We start from the raw sequence: 16144 nt of genomic DNA on the forward strand, positions 1-16144 counted from the left end.
GTGATCATTCCTGGGATTTAGGAAGCAGTTCACTAACAAGCAAAGCATGTAAAGCACGGCAAAAGTAAATTTCTGAACTCCTGGTTGATGGAGATGTACTTTGTGAAGCTAGCCATAAAAATAAAAGGGGGGGGGGCATTTAATTCCTGAATGCGTAAAATCGACGGTCGCATTATATGTCACTTATCTTACATTGCAAAGTACGATCATAGGGTTTTAGTATTAAAATTTCATTATCTAAATAAAGTTTCTTACAGTCTATTATTTGGAAAATAATATACATAATATAGATTTGCTTAATACCTGATGTTTCTATTAAAAAAAGAGAGACCGTAGGAAAGTAGATATTAGATATTTTACATTTGATAATGCATTTATTTCAGGTGGCAACAGTTAGACCTATGCACTAACAGTGATGCGCAATGCAAAGACCATGGAAGTAGTGCAAAACAGTCATGTAATGATTTATTTTGTAATATTATGGCTGTATTGCTTGTTGTCAGTAAAGTAATAACTATCCCATCTTTTTTAATTTTCATTGCCTATTACATTAATAGTCTTGGAAAATATTCACTACTTATTCTGGTGACATATTTTGAAAATTGGCAACAAAAATATTGAGTTTGGCGACAACATTTTAGAAGCCAGGACCATCCCTGTAATGTGTATGCTGGAAGTTCAACAGCCACACAAGGCCTCATTGGCTGGTTGGCTGCTGTGATTGGTATGAGTGCATGCATGGTATTGATAATTTGTTGTGAGCAGACAATCAGCGGTACTTTACAGCAAGCGTGTTAAAAAGTATTTACTTGTAAGTATATACTGTCTTTCAATTAACCCCCAAATCACATCTTTATTCCTTAATTTCCACTATTTAATTCTGATTTAAAATTCAAGCCATGTCAGGATGAATGTTATGATTAAATTTATATTTTGGAAATTTGTTTACATCGGCACCGATTAGTTCTGCTGATACCAATTATACCGATTGTTTCAATAATTGGCCCAATTATGAGTATGGCCAGTTAATCGGTACAGCTTTAATACAATTTCATTTATATATCCCCTAAAATTAATATAATAATGCACCTTGAAAAACACGATATTGAACCTTTATAAATCTTGGAAAAAAAAATTTAAAATTTTGAATGAAATATGCTATTAACCCTGAATTAATCAAACAATTTAATTAAAAGACACAATAAAGATGAGGGGTTGGTTTTCAGTGCTTGCACCAGCTGGCATAGCATGGGCACATGCACAATGTAATTATCCCTTCCCATAATTTATTAGCAGGCAACAATTGTCCAAAATATCATTATTAGATGCAGATTCCTATCTTTCCTAGACAATTTAATGTCGGCTATCTGTAATATGTAAGTATGTTTGAAGGATTGACATCACTATGGTCTGTCAGATTTGGGTAACACTGTTGTATATTATCTTTGACCTATGAGAATTCTCATTATCTCTTATATGATTAAGACAGCTCATCATCTCTTATATGATTAAGACAGCTCATCATCTCTTATATGATTAAGACAGCTCATCATCTCTTGTGTGTGATTAAGAAAACTTGTAATCTCTTATATGTAATGAAGAAATTTCATCATCTTTATGTGTAATTTTGTTGTTGCAAGGGACCAATGCTATTCTTACTACATGTAAGTGCAAATGATAAAAGTTTGTTTTGAGAGTGAATTATTTCCAGTACATCCAGAAAATGCAAACAAAACCAACTTGTTAACTGGACACTCTGGCTTCCACAACAATTATTTCCAGTCCACCTTTAAAATGTAAAAAAGTCAACCTATTAATGGAACAGACCAGGCTTGCATCCACTGTAACATCTGAAATGCTAATTTTACTAAATGCATCTCTGGGTCAGCTGTTTACAGTGGCAAACTGTTATATAACAGTCAGCTGTTTACAGTGACAAACTGTTATATAACAGTCAGCTGTTTACAGTGACAAACTGTTATATAACAGTCAGCTGTTTACAGTGACAAACTGTTATATAACAATGACTCTATAGTGGACAACACTAAGCATAAAATCTTGATACTTTGACTTTTATAAAACTTACAGCATTTGATGTACCACGTCTCTTTAGAACCATACAGTACTTTGTTTAATGCTGAATAGAATTTAAGAAATAAATGAATGAAGTCAGATACATTTCCATTCAGTTTGTAAATTATTGTGTATTTCCATTCAGTTTTTAAATTATGAGATATTTCCATTCATTTGCTAAATGGGTTTTTTGGTGTTTTTTCCAGAGTGCCTATGTCCTTGGATATAGTAATGTGGAGTTTTTGTTTTTGTTTTCAGAGTACCAATGGCCTTGGATATAGTAATGTGGAGTTTTTGTTTTTGTTTTCAGAGTACCAATGGCCTTGGATATAGTAATGTGGAGGTTTTGTTTTTCTTTTCAGAGTACCAATGGCCTTGGATATTGTAATGTGGAGTTTTTGTTTTTCTTTTCAGAGTACCAGTGGCCTTGGATATAGTAATCTGGAGTTTTTGGTTTTCTTTCCAGAGTACCAATGGTCTTGGATATAGTAATGTGGAGTTTTTGTTTTTCTTTTCAGAGTACCAATGGCCATGGATATAGTAATGTGGAGTTTTTGTTTTTCTTTTCAGAGTACCAATGGTCTTGGATATAGTAATATGGAGGTTTTTTTTTTTTTTCAGAGTACCAATGGCCTTGGATATAGTAATATGCAGGAAGCAGCTTAAGCTTTTTGTTATGTGGAGTGTAATTGCACTGGTAGTATTTCTGGTAAGACTGAATTGGACATATTGATCTTTTTTATGGATAAATGCTCGATACAAAGTTGAAAGAGTCATTTAAAACTGTTATGGAAACAACAGTTCCATTTGCACCACTAGTGCTTGCAGCTGAGGCATCTAGGTCCTATCAGTTTTATATATATATAAGTCCTTGTCCTGGTCCTATCAGTTTTATATCTATAAGTCCTTGTCCTGGTCCTATCAGTTTTATATCTATAAATCCTTGTCCTGGTCCTATCAGTTTTATATCTATAAATCCTTGTCCTGGTCCTATCAGTTTTATATCTATAAGTCCTTGCCCTGGTCCTATCAGTTTTATAGATGCTGTAAGTCCTTATCCTGGTCCTATCAGTTTTATATCTATAAGTCCTTGTCCTGGTCCTATCAGTTTTATATCTATAAGTCCTTGTCCTGGTCCTATCAGTTTTATATTATAAATCCTTTTCCTGGTCCTATCAGTTTTATATTATAAATCCTTGTCCTGGTCCTATCAGTTTTATATCTATAAGTCCTTGTCCTGGTCCTATCAGTTTTATATCTATAAGTCCTTGTCCTGGTCCTATCAGTTTTATATCTATAAGTCCTTGCCCTGGTCCTATCAGTTTTATATTATAAATCCTTGTCCTGGTCCTATCAGTTTTATATTATAAATCCTTGTCCTGGTCCTATCAGTTTTATATCTATAAGTCCTTGCCCTGGTCCTATCAGTTTATATCTGTAAGTCCTTGTCCTGGTCCTATCAGTTTTATATCTATAAGTCCTTGTCCTGGTCCTATCAGTTTTATATCTATAAGTCCTTGTCCTGGTCCTGTCAGTTTTATATCTATAAGTCCTTGCCCTGGTCCTATCAGTTTTATATTATAAATCCTTGTCCTGATCCTATCAGTTTTATATTATAAATCCTTGTCCTGATCCTATCAGTTTTATATTATAAATCCTTGTCCTGGTCCTATCAGTTTTATATCTATAAGTCCTTGCCCTGGTCCTATCAGTTTTATATCTATAAGTCCTTGTCCTGGTCCTATCAGTTTTATATTATAAATCCTTGTCCTGGTCCTATCAGTTTTATATTATAAATCCTTGTCCTGGTCCTATCACTTTTATATTATAAATCCTTGTCCTGATCCTATCAGTTTTATATCTATAAATCCTTGTCCTGGTCCTGTCAGTTTTATATTATAAGTCCTTGTCCTGGTCCTATCAGTTTTATATCTATAAGTCCTTGTCCTGGTCCTATCAGTTTTATATTATAAATCCTTGTCCTGGTCCTATCAGTTTTATATCTATAAGTCCTTGCCCTGGTCCTGTCAGTTTTATATCTATAAGTCCTTGTCCTGGTCCTATCAGTTTTATATTATAAATCCTTGTCCTGGTCCTATCAGTTTTATATCTATAAGTCCTTGCCCTGGTCCTATCAGTTTTATAGATGCTGTAAGTCCTTATCCTGGTCCTATCAGTTTTATATCTATAAGTCCTTGTCCTGGTCCTATCAGTTTTATATCTATAAGTCCTTGTCCTGGTCCTATCAGTTTTATATCTATAAGTCCTTGTCCTGGTCCTATCAGTTTTATATTATAAATCCTTTTCCTGGTCCTATCAGTTTTATATTATAAATCCTTGTCCTGGTCCTATCAGTTTTATATCTATAAGTCCTTGTCCTGGTCCTATCAGTTTTATATCTATAAGTCCTTGTCCTGGTCCTATCAGTTTTATATCTATAAGTCCTTGTCCTGGTCCTATCAGTTTTATATTATAAATCCTTGTCCTGGTCCTATCAGTTTTATATCTATAAGTCCTTGTCCTGGTCCTATCAGTTTTATATCTATAAGTCCTTGTCCTGGTCCTATCAGTTTTATATCTATAAGTCCTTGCCCTGGTCCTATCAGTTTTATATTATAAATCCTTGTCCTGGTCCTATCAGTTTTATATTATAAATCCTTGTCCTGGTCCTATCAGTTTTATATCTATAAGTCCTTGCCCTGGTCCTATCAGTTTATATCTATAAGTCCTTGTCCTGGTCCTATCAGTTTTATATCTATAAGTCCTTGTCCTGGTCCTATCAGTTTTATATCTATAAGTCCTTGTCCTGGTCCTATCAGTTTTATATCTATAAGTCCTTGTCCTGGTCCTGTCAGTTTTATATCTATAAGTCCTTGCCCTGGTCCTATCAGTTTTATATTATAAATCCTTGTCCTGGTCCTATCAGTTTTATATTATAAATCCTTGTCCTGATCCTGTCAGTTTTATATTATAAATCCTTGTCCTGGTCCTATCAGTTTTATATCTATAAGTCCTTGCCCTGGTCCTATCAGTCTTATATCTATAAGTCCTTGTCCTGGTCCTATCAGTTTTATATTATAAATCCTTGTCCTGGTCCTATCAGTTTTATATTATAAATCCTTGTCCTGGTCCTATCACTTTTATATTATAAATCCTTGTCCTGATCCTATCAGTTTTATATCTATAAATCCTTGTCCTGGTCCTGTCAGTTTTATATTATAAGTCCTTGTCCTGGTCCTATCAGTTTTATATCTATAAGTCCTTGTCCTGGTCCTATCAGTTTTATATTATAAATCCTTGTCCTGGTCCTATCAGTTTTATATCTATAAGTCCTTGCCCTGGTCCTGTCAGTTTTATATCTATAAGTCCTTGTCCTGGTCCTATCAGTTTTATATTATAAATCCTTGTCCTGGTCCTATCAGTTTTATATCTATAAGTCCTTGTCCTGGTCCTATCAGTTTTATATTATAAGTCCTTGTCCTGGTCCTATCAGTTTTATATTATATATCCTTGTCCTGGTCCTATCAGTTTTATATCTATAAATCCTTGTCCTGGTCCTATCAGTTTTATATCTATAAGTCCTTGTCCTGGTCCTATCAGTTTTATATCTATAAGTCCTTGTCCTGGTCCTATCAGTTTTATATCTATAAGTCCTTGTCCTGGTCCTATCAGTTTTATATTATAAGTCCTTGTCCTGGTCCTATCAGTTTTATATCTATAAGTCCTTGTCCTGGTCCTATCAGTTTTATATCTATAAGTCCTTGTCCTGGTCCTATCAGTTTTATAGATGCTATAAGTCCTTATCCTGGTCCTATCAGTTTTATAGATGCTATAAGTCCTTATCCTGGTCCTATCAGTTTTATATTATAAATCCTTATCCTGGTCCTATCAGTTTTATATCTATAAGTCCTTGTCCTGGTCCTATCAGTTTTATATCTATAAGTCCTTGTCCTGGTCCTATCAGTTTTATAGATGCTATAAGTCCTTATCCTGGTCCTATCAGTTTTATATTATAAATCCTTGTCTTGGTCCTGTCAGTTTGTGTAGCTGTAAGTCATTGTTGTGGTCCTGTCAATTTGTATATGTACAAGTCATTGTCTTAGTCCTATCAGCTTATATAACTGTAAGTCATTGTCTTGGTTATGTCATTTTGTATATGTACAAGCCATTGTCTAGGTCCTATCACTTTTATATTATAAATCCTTGTCTTAGTCCTATCAGTGTGTATATCTACAAGTCATTGTCTTGGTCCTATCAGTTTGTATATGTACAATTTCTTGTCTTGGTCCTATCATTTTGTATATCTACAATTTCTTGTCTTGGTCCTATCATTTTGTATATCTACAATTTCTTGTCTTAGTCCTATCATTTTGTATATCTACAATTTCTTGTCTTAGTCCTATCATTTTGTGTATCTACAATTTCTTGTCTTAGCCCTATATTTTTGTATATCTACAAGTACTTGTCTTAGTCCTATCATTTTGTATATCTACAATTTCTTGTCTTGGTCCTATCATTTTGTATATCTACAAGTTCTTGTCTTAGTCCTATCATTTTGTATATCTACAATTTCTTGTTCTAGTCCTATCATTTTGTATATCTACAATTTCTTGTTCTAGTCCTATCATTTTGTATATCTACAATTTCTTGTCTTGGTCCTATCATTTTGTATATCTACAATTTCTTGTCTTGGTCCTATCATTTTGTATATCTACAATTTCTTGTCTTGGTCCTATCATTTTGTATATCTACAATTTCTTGCCTTGGTCCTATCATTTTGTATATCTACAATTTCTTGTCTTGGTCCTATCATTTTGTATATCTACAATTTCTTGTCTTGGTCCTATCATTTTGTATATCTATAAGTCCTTGTCCAAGTCCTATCCATTTATTAACTAGAAGTCCTTGTCTTGGTTCTATCAATTTGAAGATCTTCAAGTCATTGTCTTAGTCCTGTTAATTTGTATAACTATAAATCTTTGTCTTTGTCCTGTCAATTTGTATTTCTACAAGTACTTATCTTGGTCCTATCATTTTGTATAAATATCTACAAGTTCTTGTCTTGGTCCTATCATTTTGTATAGCTAGAAGTCCTTGTCTTGGTCCTGTCAATTTGTATATCTGTAGTCTTTCATTACAGTAAGACACTGTTTATCCAGATCTGTTGAGAGACATCTTTTATGTCCCCTGAAAGGCAGGGGTTATCTGTTTGTGGGTTTGTGTTATAAAGCTGTGGATGTGGACAGCTCTGGCTGAAGTTTTCCCAGCACTTATAACTCAAAAACCTGATATCTAATTCTCTTCATATTTAGAATATACTGTCACTCACTTAATATCACTCCTGTCTCAGTGTTCTACCTATAGCAGGGCCATGGGTCAAGAATTATAATGAAAAAAAGACATTTTGGTTCAAGCTTTAATTTTACTTATATTTCTGTAACTTATATTTCTGTAACAAGCTCACTTCATGTTTGGCATGAAGGATTATCACACAATGACCTTACAGACTTTACAACTTCTCTCCCTAGGTCAAGTCTCTTGTGTGGGGCTATGGGTCAGTCCAAGGTCAAGTCCCTGTGTGGGGCTATGGGTCAATCTCAGGTCAAGTCCCTGTGTGGGGCTATGAGTCAGTCCCAGGTCAAGTCCCTGTGTGGGGCTATGGGTCAGTGTATAGGAAACCTTTTAGGTGAAAGTTTTGATTTCATCTATTTCAGTGAATTTACTATTAAATTGACTACAAATTTGGAATATTATATTATCTCATATTTCACCATCTCTTTAATGTGTTTTCACCTGGGTTATGTGCCTGGATGTGGCCATTGGGTCAAAAGTTGAACACAGATTATGTAAAATTATTATTATTATTATTATTACTACAATAAAACCTTACCCAACTCAGTGCTTTTTCTAATTTGACATCATCCTGTCTTTACCTATCACTTTGTACTACTCTGACTTTGAATTAAGTCCTTAGATGGAGCCATTTTGTCTAATAGTGTTGCATCTACTGTTCTATGTTTTAGCTTTTTTGTGTCAATTTACAGCCTATTTGGAATATATAGCAGCATCCTATACTTCCCTTCCTGTAGCATTCCCACCCTTGAGACATGCCCCTGGTTGGGGCCCATATGGACACAGGATTATACCTTTGATATATTGACAGTTTGTCTAAGGGGTTACCACGTGTTTCTTAAGACACAGCCCGTGTTTTGTCTGGAAAATTAGACTCCAGATAAATTATCTTGAATCATCTGGATATTTAAATTTGGGGGATTGGAAGAGTCTGTATGAGTGAACAGTCCAAATAACTGATGTTCTACTTTTCTTTATAATTCTTGCTGAGGATACTCCAATTTTACTTTATGTGAAAAGCAAATTATTATTAGGATTTATGTTTTCTTAAATTTGTTTTTATTACAGGTTCCTGTTGTTGAAATAGACAAGTATTACTATGGAAGGCTTGTTATTGCACCTCTTAATATAGTTCTATACAATGTCTTCACAGAACATGGGCCAGATCTATATGGTGAGTTCAAGTCAATAATGCATTATAACACTGTTTGGGAAAGCCACACAGATTTCTCAAATGCATTACCTACTAAAGCCACTCAGTGTAACATTGTCAGTCAGTAACACACTATAAAGTTCCTCAGTATAACATTGTCAGTCAGTAACACACTAATGTTCCTCAGTATAACATTGTCAGTCAGTAACACACTATAAAGTTCCTCAGTATAACATTGTCAGTCAGTAACACACTGTAAAGTTACTCAGTATAACATTGTCAGTCAGTAACACATATAAAGTTCCTCAGTATGACATTGTCAGTCAGTAACACATTGTTAAGTTCCTCAGTATAACATTGTCAGTCAGTAACACACTATAAAGTTCCTCAGTATAACATTGTCAGTCAGTAACACATTGTAAAGTTCCTCAGTATAACATTGTCAGTCAGTAACATACTATAAAGTTCATCAGTATAACATTGTCTCTCAGTAACACACTGTAAGGTTACTCAGTATAACATTGTCTCTCAGTAACACACTGTAAAGTTACTCAGTATAACATTGTCTCCCAGTAACACAATGTAAGTTCCTCAGTATAACACTGTCTTTCAGTTGTGCACTGTAAAGTTCATCAGTATAACATTGTCTCCCAGTAACACACTGTAAAGTTCACCAGGATAACATTGTCTCTCAGTAACACAATGTAAAGTTCCTCAGTATAACATTGTCTCCCAGTAACACACTGTCAAGTTCACCAGGAAAGCATCATCTCTCAGTAACACAATGTAAAGTTCCTTAGTATAACATTGTCTCTCAGTAACACACTGTAAAGTTACTCAGTATAACATTGTCTTTCAGTTGTGCACTGTGTAGCCCCTCAGTATAACATCGTCTCTCAGTAACCCACTGTAAAGTTCATCAGTATAACCTTGTCTCGCAGTAACACATTGTAAAGTTCATCAGTATAACATTGTCTTCCAGTAACACACTGTAAAGTTCACCAGGATAACATTGTCTCTCAGTAACACAATGTAAAGTTCCTTAGTATAACATTGTCTCTCAGTAACACACTGTAATGTTCCTCAGTATAACATTGTCTCTCACTAACATGCTGTAACTTTTCTCACTTTAACATTGTCTCCCAGTAACACACTGTAAAGTTCACCAGGATAACATTTTCTCTCGGTAATACACCGTTAAGTTCCTTAGTATAATATTGTCTCTCTGCATAACATTGACTCCCAGTAACACACTGTAATGTTCCCCATGATAACATTGTCTCCCAATAACACACTGTAATGTTCCTCATGTTATAATATTTTATGTCAGTAATACACTGTAAAACCCCTCAATATACCATTTTCTCAGTAAAACTGTAAAGTCAGTCATTATACCATTATCATTAATACACTGTTAGGACCCACAGTAAACCATTGTCTTTCAGTAATATACTGTAAGGCCTTTAGTATAAAATTTATCTCTCAGTAACACTGTTAAGTCACTCTGCATACCATTATCTCTCAGTATAATATTGTCTCAGCAGCACACTGTAAATCTCCTCCGTATAGCATTGTCTCTCAGTAATAGATGGGGGGGGGGCACCAAGTGGTCTAAAGCACTCACCGTTATGGATCTCTGCCATCTCACCTCTGTCTGCATGGGTTTGACTCTGGTTCTGCCAATGTTAGTATGTGAGAAAGCTTGCCAGTAGCTTTTCGTGGGTCAGTGGTTGTTTCAACGGTTTTCCCTGGTTCTTCCTCCACCATTTATACTGGCTGCCATGTATAGCCTATCTTGTGCAGAAAAATGGCATTAAAACCCTATAACAACTGTAAAGTTCCTCAGTAATACATTGTAAAGTTCCTCAATATAACATTGTCTTGCAGTAACACACTGTAATGTTCCCCAGGATAACATTGTCTGTCAGTAATACACTGTAAAGCTCATCATGTTCATCTCTCAGTAACCCACTGTTAAGTTTCTCAGTATAACATTGTCTCCTGTAACACACTGTAAAGTTTTTCATTTCATAACATTTTCTGTCAGTAATAGACTGCAATAACCCTCAATATACCATTTTCTCAGTAAAACTAAAGTCAATCATTATACCATTATCAGTAATAAACTGTAAGGACACACAGTAAACCATTGCCTTTCAGTAATATACTATGAGGTCTTTAGTATAAAATCTATCTCTCAGGAAGAGTTAAGTCACTCTGCATACCATTATCTCTCAGTATAATAGTGTCATAGTAACACACTGTAAATCTCATATAGCATTGTCTCTCAGTAATATGCTGTAAATTACAATGTAAAGCCCCTCAACACACTGTAAAGCCCCTCAGTATGCCATTATCTTTCAGTAATACACTGAAAAGCCTTCATTGTACCATTGTCTCTCATGTATGGGTCATGGATCCCATAGTTTTGTTTGAATATAGTTCTCATCAATGTATTTGACTTCATACTAGGTTTTGGTTAATGAAAATTAATCATAATAATGTCTAATGAAATATACATATAATGGGGCAGAAAATGCTTGCCAATGAAGTGAAATGTGTGCCTTTATATTTGTTTTCTCTCTCTCTCTCTCTCTCTCTCTCTCACACACACACACACACACACACATTGTGTATGCATGTGTCTGTGTGCTTACTTTTGCAAAAAGTTAAGCAAGGCCTGTGTGCATTATTTTCTGTAGATTATTTGTTGATATGCTCCTGAGATTCAGATTTTAGAGTTTTGATGGAAAGTTATTAATTATTTTGTTATACTGTTACAGCACATTCTTGAAAATGACATAGTGTGTTTTTAAGATGAACATGCATGTGATTTTAAATGATCTTAAACTGTTGTATTTTCTTTTTTGATTGCAGGTGTTGAGCCATTGTCTTATTATTTTATCAATGGATTCCTCAATTTCAACATAGCATTCTTCCTGGCACTCATCAGCTTGCCTCTTGTTGTGAGTATTTTTACTTAGAATCCAAATAACTGACAGTATAAGAACATGACTGTTCAATAACATTAAATTCCTTAAAGTAAATAAATTTTAACTTCGATTAGTTCACAAGAATTCAACAAACTTCACTGCTATCCTTATTTATATATAATATCCACAAGCAGTATCCTCATGTAAGGATAATAACCTGTTTCCTCATTAAGTGTAATGTACATAACACTATATCCATTTTAAGTGTAATAGCCACAAATAGTATCATCATTTAAGTGTAATAGCCACAGAAAGTATCATCATTTAAGTGTAATAGCCACAAACAGTATCATCATTTAAGTGAAATAGCCACACACATTATCCTTGTTTAAGTGTTGTTGTTGTAGGGTTTAATGCCATTTTTCAGCAAATGATAGGTGATACATGGTGGCCAGTATAACTGGTGGAGGATGAACCCAGGAAAACCCTGGAAGAACCACTGACCCACAAGAAGCTACTGGCAAGCTTTCTCATGCACCCACATTAGCTGAACCTGAGACTCGAACCCACACAGACAGAGGTGAGATGGCAGTGATCTGGAACAGGGAGAGCTTTGGACCACTCAGCCACTTGGGACCCCCTCATTTAAGTGTAATATCCATACACAGTATCCTCATTTAAGTGTACTATCCACACACAATATCCTCATTTAAGTATGATATCCACACAACATCTCATTTAAGTGTAATATCCACACACAGTATACTCATTTAAGTGTAATATCCACACACAGTATCCTCATTTAAGTCTGATATCCACACAACATCCTCATTTAAGTGTAATATCCACACACAGTATCCTCATTTAAGTCTGATATCCACACAACATCCTCATTTAAGTGTAATATCCACACACAGTATACTCATTTATGTGTATTATCCACACACAGTATCCTCATTTAAGTGATATCCACACAGTATCCCCATTTAAGTGTAATATCCACATGCAGTATCCTCATTTAAGTCTGATATCCACACAACATCCTCATTTAAGTGTAATATCCACACACAGTATACTCATTTAAGTGTAATATCCACATACAATATCCTCATTTAAGTGTGATATCCACACAACATCCTCATTTAAGTGTAATATCCACACAATACTATCCTCATTTAAGTGTAATATCCACAATCATTAATAGGTAAAATAGGTGAATTCACTGTTGTTTTTCATGTACAATATTTTTTATTATTTTGTGGTTACTACAGACCAGGAATTTAAAGATCTAGCAAGCAATGGTTATTCTATTAAAACAACACAACTGCATCCTCAATCCACAATCTTAAGAACTGACAAGTACCCCATCCCCAGTCCACATATTTAGGTATTGACAAGGACCCCATCCCTAATCCACAGAATTTAATTTCAGAAAGAATGGCAAACAATAATACTCATGAAAGTGTAAATTAATTTAAAGTATTGCAGTTTTTACATAGCAACAGGTACCACATACATTTTATAAGTATGTTTCATTTAATTATCTACATGAATTATCTACACTGTCTATATATAGTTGATAAACATTAGATGTTACTTAAATGAATATTACAATTCTGAGTGGGCGATAGTACATATTTGTCACCCTTAGAAAATCATTGTCCACTATGGCTGCAACATTTCAAGAGTAAATGGCTTTGTTTAGTTTTGTAAATGGTCACAAAATTTGTAAACATTTAAACATACATGCATGTGGCTGTCATTAATGCATGAACTACCTATTCCAGTCAAATTCCATATTTCCACATCTTTGCTAAAAAGGATTGTTTAGTAAGATTGTTATGCTTATTCTTTTCTTAAAAAGTATGCATGATCACATCGATTGTAGCATTGCTAGGAATAAGCAGAAATTGATGAGAATTGGTTAAAATGTATGTGTTTCAAAATTATACATTGGATTGATTTACTTCCAAAATCTCTTTAAACTATATAATTTACCTTGGAGAAACATGATTGTTAATAGAACCTTTGATTAGTAACATTGTAGTTTTTTTTTTTTAAATCCTGTTTCAAGTTTGTAAGCCATTGCACAGTTTCTCAGTCACTAGATCCTACAGCAGCATTCCATGCACATGCCCAGGCAGTGCATCTGGTTGCATTATTGATTTTTCATCATGTTGATAGACATAACAATAGGAACCTATATCACATAGTTCCTTGGGATGCTTTACATATATTGTCGGATATATTCAACAAAGGCATGTCTTGCAAACTGAATCATATTAAGACACAAAAAGATGTACAGCAGATCAAATAATTGCAAGTTAAGCAAGGTAGAGCATGCAGAATATAATCAGCTGAGGGAAAGGTTGAGTGTCTCATGGTTTCAATTAAACAGCATAATTACAGTTACTGTCAACCTTGTGTTTTCTAAGGCAACAGTATACACTGTCACCCTCTCAGAAAAGTATTACAGTAACTTCCTCATTATAGCAGTGGCCTTGGGCACTACAGAGTATATTGTCTTATAATGAGACTGTTTTATATTGAAGTAATTGATAAGTACCGTTTTATTATAATGTTGTTCACTGATGCCATAGAGTATACCATCTAATAATGAGATTGCTTTATAACAAAGTTAATGGTGCATAATTTGATTACCATTTAATGAAGTGGGATCCACGGTCATACCCACCATACAACAGGGACATGTGTTATAATAAAGGGTCTTATAGTGAGGGAATGTAGAGTATACCATCTAATAATGAGATTGCTTTATAACCAAGTTAATGGTACATAATTTGATTACCATTTAATGAAGTGGGATCCACGGTCATACCCACCATATAACAGGGACATGTGTTATAATGAAGGGTCTTATAGTGAGGGAATTGGAGTATACCATCTAATAATGAGATTGCTTTATAACGAAGTTAATCGTGCTTAATTCGATTACCATTTAATGAAATGGGATCCATGGTCATACCCACCATATAACAGGGACATGTTATAATAAAGGGTCTTATAGTGAGGGAATGCTGTATTTGCATATTACAAAAGCAGGGGTCAGTCAGGTGTCATTGCTGTATAACATTTTTCTTTTATTGAACACAGCACAGCTGACATGTATTCATAGTGTTTATTTATTGTATGTAAACTTGTTATTACTGTAACAAACCATCAGTATAAACATGACAAAATGTAAATGTTAATCTTTCAGGAAAACAGAAAGCTTTCATTTTTTTCTCTCTCTTAGCAGAACAAAGCTTTCATAATGGGAAATGCAGGTGGCACTTTTAACTCACCTGATCATAAGTTCAAGTGAGCTTATGATATGATCCTGCAACCATCATGCCTACTTCAGCTGTTATTATTTTACATTTCTTCTCCAAAAAAGCTGCTGAATGTAATTTGACCAAACTTTACTGAAAGTATCCTCTTATGATTACCTTTCAAACTTTTCCCAATTGTGCTGGTTTGACACAGCTGTGGTTAACAGTTACTAAGAAAAAGGAAAACTTCAAATGACTTATTCTCCAAAACTGTTAAATAGATTCTGAATAGACCAATCAGGTTTGTACAAATTATGTTGATCCATTATCTTTGGCCACCATTACTAAAATTATACAAACTTTTAAATGACCTTTCTTCCAAATTTCTTACCATTAAATAACTTATTCTGACTCCCAAACTGCTCAATAAAATTTGAGAAAACTTGATAGAGAAAGGATTTCAGATTAGTACTTATGATAATGATCCACCAGTGAATACTCAGTGTTACTGAAATTAGATAAACCTATTGATTACTTTCTCTAAAAAAAATCCACTGACCAGAATTTGGATACATTCGACAAAAAAATGTCCTGGCATGAAGACCATTCGGATTGTACAAATGATGTCAATCCTGAACTACAAGTAGAAAACCATTTACACAACTTTATCTCAATGCTCAACAGAGTTTAGCAAGTTTTGACCCAATGTATGTAGAGTTTATTCAGTATTGGACCCATAGAGTTTTTTCAGTATTGGACCCAATGTATCCCTACATAATAGGGCTCTTTAAGTATTGGACCCAATGTATCCCTGCATAATAGGGCACTTTAAGTATTGGACCCAATGTATCCCTGCATAATAGGGCTTGTTCAGTATTGTACCCAACTTATAGGGCTTGTTCAATGTTTGACCCAATGTGTACTGGCATACTAGGTTTTTTTTAGTACTGGACCCATTGTATTCTGGCATGATAGGGCTGTTTCAGTTATAGGACAAATTATGCTGATGTGTGGTTAGATATAGATGAAGATAGAAAAACAAGGAAAACCTTGAAACATTTTTTTAAATAACATATGTAGTCAACAGTTTTGAAAGAAATGTTAATGACAGTGATATCAACAGGAATCATTCTGCTGACCCTGATTTCTTGGCCAATAACTTCTGTTGCATATGATTTGTTGGCAGATGTCCGACAGGTGAATGATCTCAGGCTCACTTGGGCCTTCATGTTGGCAAAACCATGGACATATTTTATCTAAAGTCCATTTAGAAAAATGCAATGGCATCTCTATTGATGTGTATGATTTATTGTTTTCTGAATACAAACTCAAATGATAAATATTTTACTGTTTCATTTCAA

At 34.4% G+C, this 16144-nt stretch overlaps 1 protein-coding gene across 2 annotated transcripts in view; it reads left to right on the forward strand.

Moving 5' to 3' along the window:
• Nucleotides 1-16144, forward strand: part of LOC149798948 (alpha-1,2-mannosyltransferase ALG9-like) — a 98436-nt gene that overhangs the window by 38400 nt on the left and 43892 nt on the right. For both annotated transcript variants that reach the window (XR_016421045.1, XM_089957868.1), the window contains exons 7-9: nucleotides 2695-2782; nucleotides 8494-8599; nucleotides 11456-11544. Coding sequence is in view for 1 of the 2 variants with exons in the window: in XM_089957868.1 (XP_089813994.1) it covers nucleotides 2695-2782; nucleotides 8494-8599; nucleotides 11456-11544 (283 nt within the window). In the remaining variant the exon portion in view is untranslated. The remainder of the gene's footprint in view (nucleotides 1-2694; nucleotides 2783-8493; nucleotides 8600-11455; nucleotides 11545-16144) is intronic.

Source organism: Sinohyriopsis cumingii, chromosome 5, assembly GCF_028554795.1.
Source record: "Sinohyriopsis cumingii isolate HCF-2022 chromosome 5, ASM2855479v2, whole genome shotgun sequence".
Classification (NCBI taxonomy): Eukaryota; Metazoa; Mollusca; class Bivalvia; order Unionida; family Unionidae; genus Sinohyriopsis; species Sinohyriopsis cumingii.